This window comes from Urocampus carinirostris, chromosome 1, assembly GCF_059441175.1.
Source record: "Urocampus carinirostris isolate Australia breed hairy pipefish chromosome 1, RoL_Ucar_1.0, whole genome shotgun sequence".
NCBI lineage: Eukaryota > Metazoa > Chordata > Actinopteri > Syngnathiformes > Syngnathidae > Urocampus > Urocampus carinirostris.
Window position 1 is genome coordinate 25,608,792 of NC_142349.1, and position 8,321 is coordinate 25,617,112.

The 8,321-nt window shown below is 40.5% G+C and overlaps 1 protein-coding gene across 1 annotated transcript in view; it reads left to right on the forward strand.

Annotated features, from left to right (window-relative positions):
* Positions 1 to 6,035, forward strand: part of LOC148374070 (neurexophilin-1) — a 39,928-nt gene extending 33,893 nt beyond the window's left edge. The window contains exon 2 of the mRNA XM_088331990.1: positions 1,017 to 6,035. Coding sequence (XP_088188116.1) covers positions 1,017 to 1,790 — 774 coding nt within the window. The 3' untranslated portion in view covers positions 1,791 to 6,035. The remainder of the gene's footprint in view (positions 1 to 1,016) is intronic.
* The last annotated feature ends 2,286 nt before the right edge of the window (positions 6,036 to 8,321 follow it).

The window sequence follows — 8,321 nt, forward strand, 5'->3', positions numbered from 1 at the left end:
TTATGCTTGCTTTCCCGATGCTGCCTTAGTTGCTTGCCAAACCCGATAATAATTCACGGAGCACCTGCTGGTGATCACCCTTTCTTTGTGATCTTCTGACTTTCCTCAGAGTCTGTATTAATTGATGAATTTATTTTGAATGTAACAAGCTGCTAAAAACTGGCCGTTGCCATGTTTTGCAGTTTTTTTGTTGGCCACATAAACTTGTACGCTCGCGATGCAGTTTGTCCGACAGCATACACCAGCCTATCTCAGTAGCGAACACAGGTACTCATGGCCACCCAACACATATACAAGTACAATCTGACCCCATGATAGCATTTAGTGTCTGCTTAACACAATCCATGATACGTTGATATCAACTACAATAAAGACAATTCTATTCAAATTCCGCAAAGCAGTTACCTGTGATAACCGAAGCGCAGGTAGTGAGAGATTACTGTAATTAGCTATGAACCTTGGCTCTCTCAAAGAAGATGAATGATGCAATCCCCATGGCGTTATCTTTCAATCTAAAGCGAACTTTTACACATGGACGTAACCAGCCTCTTTTGGGGTTTGCTTAAGCACCTCCAAATTAACCCAACCACTCACATTAAAGGGACATTTGACGACTAGATGTTGCTGTATTGTGTAATGCAACCGGAAACAAATGCAAGGAAGAATACAAACTACGGAGACTCAAAGTGATCAAAATGCACTATTGTACCACCCATTTTCTTGCCCAGCCTTTGTTGAGGTTTTTAGTTACCCTTAACAGCAAGGTGGCTGACCATTAGCTATTGTTATGTTAAAAAATTGCCTTTTTATAGACCCCTTTTCTATACTGTCCACCCATGGGGTTCTCACAAAACTCTGTAGGTAACAAAAAATTGCACAGAAAATGCACTTTTTTAAACAATCGAAAATCGGTCCTAAATTTGGTGATTTTTTTCTGGCTAGACAATTTCTGCGACTCATGACCCTAACATCTTCTCTAACCAAGTTCCTCCCTCTACTGTGCCACTTTATTTCAGGTGGCCCTAAGTCAAGAAGACAACTCCTTGAGCACCAAAAGCTCTTCGGGTGATTCCTCCAAGACAGTGGGCCTCCTGAGCAGCCAGGCGACCCTCTCACCACTGAGCCGCTGGATGCTTCATGGTAGAGGACGGGCCGCAAATACCACCTCGCTAGAGCTGCCCTACCGCACGCCAGGCGCCTTTTCAAAGCAGGAGTTTTCCAAGCAGGAGTTCTGGGAGATGCTTGGCAGTGATCTCTTCAAACCCGATGCTTCGGGATCTCGGGTCAAGCGGAGGCCCATCGTCAAGACCGGCAAGTTCAAAAAGATGTTTGGCTGGGGAGATTTCTACTCCAACATCAAGACAGTACGGCTAAATCTGCTCATCACCGGCAAGATTGTAGACCACGGCAATGGTACATTTAGCGTCTACTTCCGCCACAACTCCACGGGTCAGGGCAACATCTCGGTGAGCTTGGTGCCGCCCGTCAAAGCTGTAGAGTTCGACTTGGAGCGGCAGAGTGTGGTCTACCCCAAGGACTCCAAGATTTTTAACTGCCGTGTGGACTATGAGAAGGTGGACCGGAGCAAGCGAACCTCGCTGTGTAACTACGACCCATCCAAGACCTGCTTCCAGGAGCAGATCCAGAGCCATGTATCTTGGATTTGCTCAAAGCCTTTTAAAGTCATCTGCATCTACATTTCATTTTACAGCACAGACTATCGCCTGGTTCAGAAAGTGTGTCCGGACTATAACTACCACAATGAAATGCCCTACTTGCCATCCGGCTAAGAGGACTGTTCTAAATTGGGAGGGGCACTAGGGTGGGGCTGGATCGCGAGTTATTTTTTTCGATGCCACTGTGTAGCCTGACCGGAGTAAAATATATATGCAAAACCAAACAATATACATATGCACATCAGGTGGCAGATGGGTGGAGGCATTCACAAAACGATACAGAGCGTCAGACCCAACACAAAAGTTCTTACCTCAACCCAAGTCAGTCTCCAGGTATTCATGTCAGTCTCTTTCAAAAAAAATTGCACCGGCCACTGCATAGTAAGTTTGGCTTTCCCACGAGCTTGTTCCGCAATATTGGTGTAGCACAGTAGATCCCGGATTTATCAGCCTGTGCCTTGGCCAAAGACGCGATAGACTGGATGCTTGAAGTCCGTAGTAAAAGTCATCGTGCCAGTCTTGGCTTTCCCCTTATCCTTTCCACACAGGCTCCCTTCTCCATCTGACATGAGAGTCTCCCATCCTCACAGCCTCCACCATTATTCACGTATCTTTCGAAGTGAATATACTGTATATGAAGTTGTATCAAGAATACAAAGTGATATGGTCACAGAACTACTTGAGCATTTACTTTCCACAGGTTGAATGTATTAGACAAAAATGAAGTTTCGAGTAGCACATTGGAGAGAGAAACTGCCAAGTTCTGGCGACTCAAACGCATGGCCCTGTCTTCAACAAGGACTCACCATCGGATCTCCACTCGGATGGAGGTACCGTTGCCTTATAATTACGAGTTGAAACCCCATGGCTGGCAACAAGAAATCCATTGAACCGATCCAGTACTGGTTCATCTTGAACTAGTGGAGGAGGTCTTTGGTTTAAAAAGCACTGCATTTCCTAAATTTAAACTTCATTTCCCATTTGTAGTTTACAACATGATGTAGAGAAGGTGTACGTCAGAGCACATATCATTTACCAACACAAACAACATTATATGTTTATCACACAGCAAAAAAATAAAATAAAACACAACACCATCGGTGGAAAATGTGATGACTTGTTTTCCTAATACAATGAGAACACTTCTACATAAAATGATCAAAATTGCCTTATCCGGAATATGACAGAGTGTCCTGCGTTTTCTACTTCAATTTTAATTTTTGACTTGTTTGTCATATATGCTATATGCACAATATGCAGGACAGATTAAATGACTTCCTATTCCCCTGTGCAACCATTCATTAAATAAAACACAAATAACAATAAAGTAGAAACAGGTCTCTATATAAAATATAAACATATATAAGATTTGGTATACAAAAAAGGCTGCAAAGTAAAAGCCAGAATCTAAATCCAGCAGTTTTGCATTGATTTGCCAGAAGGCAGGCGAGTCGGAAAGGATAGGACAGGAACAGTGTTCAGAGTCCTGACAGCTTGATGGAAGAAGCTGTCCTTGAGCCTGCTAGTTCAGGCTCTGAGTCTTTGCAATCTATGACGGCAGCAGGTTGAAAACTGTACTTCTGTATGTACTTCTGTCCAACTATGCTAGAAAACTGTTTCTACTACTTAAAATAGATTAGCCTTTTTGAAGAATGTATTTTCATTTATTGTTCGAGAAACACAATTACAGTACTTGTTTGAAAATAGGAGTAATTCACAAAATAAGAAAATATTTCTGCCAATGGCATGTACATTTCTGGTTTGGCCTGCGCAAAGTTTTTATCACATTTTTTTAAGCGGGCCCACCATGACAAACAATACATCCTTGAGAGTTCAGCAACATTTGATGAATCAATGACGCTATTTTTTTAAATATCTCTGTAAATATTTTGTTCAAATATTAATATTGGTATCTAAATAAATGTGTATTCATTTGATACGCTTAGTATGATCAAACCCAGACTACATATTCATAATACATCATGACTTCATTAGAAGACAAACTATATTTGACGGTATAAAAATTGGTTTTCAAATAAAAAAATCCCTAGCATTTCTGAAAAATATGCTCCGTCAATTTGAAAAAAATAATACATTCAAAAAAAAAAAAATCCAGCCCGCACGTGTTAAAGCCCGACCCAGCCCAAGCCTGAAAAATGAACTTGATTTGAGGGACTGAGACCTCGGCAAACCCGAATTCTCAAACTTTATTTGTGGGGACTCCGGAGGAGGAGGGCTTCTCTCTCACTGACTTTTGAAAAATGTATTTGTCCACCCATCATTGTTCTTTGTTTCATTTTATTTGTGAGGGTTCTGCGTAATGTCCCCGCAGCACAACCCAAGTGCACACAAGCTGCTGCTTGTTGGCTGGCTCTCAAGAGGGGGACGTAATTCAATGCACGTCTCTTCCACAAAGAAAAAATAAACAACTAACGACGACGGGTCAATAATTAAAAAAAAAAAAAAAAAGTTAGCAAGTGATAAGTCCTGACCCAACCAAATCTTACCTCTTCATTGATCTTAGGCTGTCTTTTTTGTGACATGTGAAATGTACAAAAACCAGAAATAAATATTGTGGCCGTGAACAGACAACCAGCTCTTATAATCAAAGTAGTATGTAACGGAAAATGCAGCTCGATCTTTTGTCCCTCCGCGTGTGCAGAAAAAAGATTACATTTTGTTGCCGTGAGAATTTTTGATTTTACGCTTCGATAACTTTGACTGTTACAGGCGAGATTGCTCTCTCCTGACGAACACGCTAGCTCCCCGTTATCTGCAAGAAAATGGAAATATTATCATAACAACTGCGCATAACTTAATCTCCCTTAGAACTAATTAAGCTTTCACCGAGGGGGCCTGAATGTATTCCTCGACCGCCGGCAGGACGTTAACGGCAGGGATGTTTTAGGTCCAAGTTCAACTGTGAATTATACACTCTCATTAAGATAAATGGCCATCGACTGACGTCTGTCATAAACAATTGTGGAGGGAAGCACACAGTGGAGCGATCAATTAATAGGGACCTTCGGCTGCAACCGACAACTTACCATCTGCTAAACGTTTGGGTTTTAATTTGAACATATAAAAATGCATCCTTTTCAGGTTTGCTACTGTTTGATGAGCTCCATTATATAAGTACGACTAAACCCATGATCATACAGGATTGAAAGAGTACCAATAATAATTTCACCTAATTCCCACAAACCCTGAGTAGATAAGATACCGCTGTGTTTGTTAGCGCAAAATTATTGACAATTACACATTTGTTTGTTTTGTGGCTGGGAGGGAAAAAATCAGCAGGAAAATAGCATGTCGAAGCAAAGTATACCACATTGGCTGAGGAAGAAGCTAATAAATTATACCGTATATCCGCTGACTGGAGCATTTTCTTTCCCAAAAGAAAATACCCTCAATAAATAAATAAAATAGGATTGTTCTTCACAGAGGCTTGGCCACCTAAAATACCTTGCTTGCTTTGCAATGTGAGATAAACGAGTTGCAGTAACAAAAATAAAATGGAAGTGCAGAAGAAAGGGAAAAAAGGGTTTCATTGTAATTGCAGTTATCAATTCACAAACGGTGAATTGCAAAATAGACATTGAAACAATATTCTAGATGATAAGTGTGTCTTGAAGGTTGGTTGAAGGTTAAAATGACGGTCTTTGACACCCAAAGTTAGAAAGGCAAATAAGGGCAGGCATGTCAAACATAAAGCCCGCAGCCTGAGTCCTTGCCCGTTAGATGATTTAAAAATGCCCGCCATAAATTTCTGTTTTTCAGCAAAAGAGGCAAGTCTCTGGGTAATTTCTATCAAAAACTATGATGTTTTAAAATTATCCCTCTAGCCGCTAGAGGACAGTGAAGAATATACTCTCAGATTTAGTAGGCCCAGCCTCGTAGTTTAATTTTATGTAATCAAATCTTTTTGCTCATGCACTGCTAAAACCTTTTTTTTTTCATTTTAATTTTTCGACAAATAAGGCACACATTATACTTTTTTCATCACTCTCATTTGAGTTTTTATAGCGTGGTGGGCCGATTTAGGCGTAAAACCCTATTTACTCAACTGTTAAAATATACCAGTTAACACATTCAATGCCAACCATTAAAATCTGTTTTCCCACTCTTTGTGAGTTTTGTGTTATGCTTAAAAAGATCCCTTGTCATATTTGATTGTAATATTTGGGGTGGGATACTAATGTATATTGAATGATACTGCATAATACTGATCAATATATGGTGAGTTAAATATTTTAAGCTGACATTCATTTACTGATCCAGCCCGCTTGAGAACGGAAAGTGTTGATCCGGCCCCAGAACCAAACTGAATTTGACATTCCTGTTCTTTAGTTGGGTCTACTGTGGTTTATGGTTGACAAGGAGAAAGCGTATGGCTCCATCACCAAATGAACACCCCATGCTCACAAACAGGACCTGTGTGGAGCCTCATTGTGAAATGCAACACCTCAGCTGAGCTAAAGATAGTCCAAAAACATTTTGAGAAAGAAGCAAAGCCTCGGGGAGCGCTGATGCACATTCGTTCACCTTCCATTTCCCTTACAGACGCCAAAACGTTCCTCATCCGTTACTCCCAGTGACCTTCAGGCGCCACCCATAACCCGCCTGTGAACCCCCAGCACTCGCCTCAACACAATCCGGCCCACCCGCCCGTGATCAGTGCTGACGATCCAGCTAATCCCCCTAGGCGAGCTTAGCCAGTCAGAGCTCATCCTTTTTCTGCTATCCAGCCCATCATTAAAGTGCATCCATCCTGTCCTGTGTTCAAAGTACCTTAGCTAATACTGGATCGCGAGGATGTGGTCCCCCCACCTCTGTAACCTGAAAGTTCCGTGACCCTTGGGGAAGCTGGCATGAACAGCAGGAACGCCGTGTAGTAGCACCTGCTTCGGTCGGGCCCTGTAGCCAGCTTCTGGGATGAGCAGCAATAGGCACCATGCTCACCTCTATTGGTGGGACTATAACACACCAGAAGCCTGGCAGATCTACTTGGCCTTAGAGACTGCGACACCTCAGAAACGGACAGCAAAAGAAAATAAGTAAAATAAGTTTACTATTTATATATATATATATATATATATATATATATATATATATATATATATATATATATATATACACAAAGAGTCAAATATGAATAAAGTGGTATTTAAATGTGGGCTTTTCTGTTTTGTTTGTCACGTGGATGATGAAGTATAATGTGCAGATGACATGGCATTATGTGTGCTTTTTAAGATAAAATAAATTCACATTAAAGTGTTGAAAACAGTTACTGTGACTCTTTTTGAGCTTGTTTTCGATTTAAAAGCACCGTGACGATGAAATAATACAAAATAATACTATTGTATTTGATTGGGTTCCCTCAGAATATGTGAGGTTTCCTTTGTGCAAAAACAGGACGAAGAGGAAATCTTAGAATTTTAACATAAAGAGACAGTACGCATTATTTGACCACCAGATGTAGCTGTTTGGTGCACTGCAACCATAAACAAGTGCTAAAAAGTTAAATGAATATAAACTACCGAGACTCAAAGTGACCGAAATACCCCATTTTACCTCTCACTGTTTCACCAGCCTTTTTGAGGTTTTTAAGTACCTTTAGCAGAAAGAAGGAAAATAATTTTCTCAGTTTCAAAATAAATACAAATTTTCGCGACGTATGAGTAATTTATAAAATGCACGTTCATATTGAATGGAATAGAATAGAATACATTACAATACAATAGAATAAAATACAATACAATATACCTTTATTGTCATTGTTACAAAATGGGTTGAACATTTTGTGACAACGAAATTGACGTGGCACTCCAGTTTCACATTTAACAGTGAGGATAAAATAAAACAAAGAAGATAAAGGAACAAAGAAGATAAAGGTTATAATTTACGCACTATTTACACAAGTGTTTGCATGTAGGATGTTAGATACAGTTTTGGGATCGTATTAGTGCAATATGCGGTAGTGCAAAAATGGGCAACATTGTGCAAAGTGAGCATAGGCATGAATACCATTTTACATCTGTATGAGGTAGTCTGTTTGCAAGAGTTTCAGTTTTTTTGTGCGGTGTGTGTTATGGGTGGTAATGGCTCTGGGGAAGAAACTGTCTCTGAGTCACCGGGGTTAATACCGGGGTTGGGAACCAGAGGCTCACGAGCCTTATATGGCTCTTTTGATGGGTTCATTGCATGCAAATTTTGATCTGATCATTACCACATTTTTTTTTTACTCCAGGACATTTTAATTTCTATTTCACTTCTCTAGATGTAAATGTCAGTGTTTTTTTTTATGGGTGGGGATTAGTGCCGCTCAGGTTGGGTATGGTTTGCTTGCAAATAGGAGGACAGCTTTTAAACTCCTGCGTCTGTCTGCTGCCATCCTGACAGTGTCGATTCAGGTCCCTTTTCAAGGCAAATGTTTTTATACACAATTGGTAAGTTGCAATGCAGAAACAGACAAACAAACAGTGAGACAGATGGACAGAGTCACAGATCGATAGGAAGATAGATGGAAGGACATACGGATGCGCGAGCGGACGAATAGACAGACGGACAGATAGATAATTTAGTTAATTGTATGAGGGAGGCTTGAGTTGCTGATTTTTCCACAGATGATGACGTTCCTTAAGG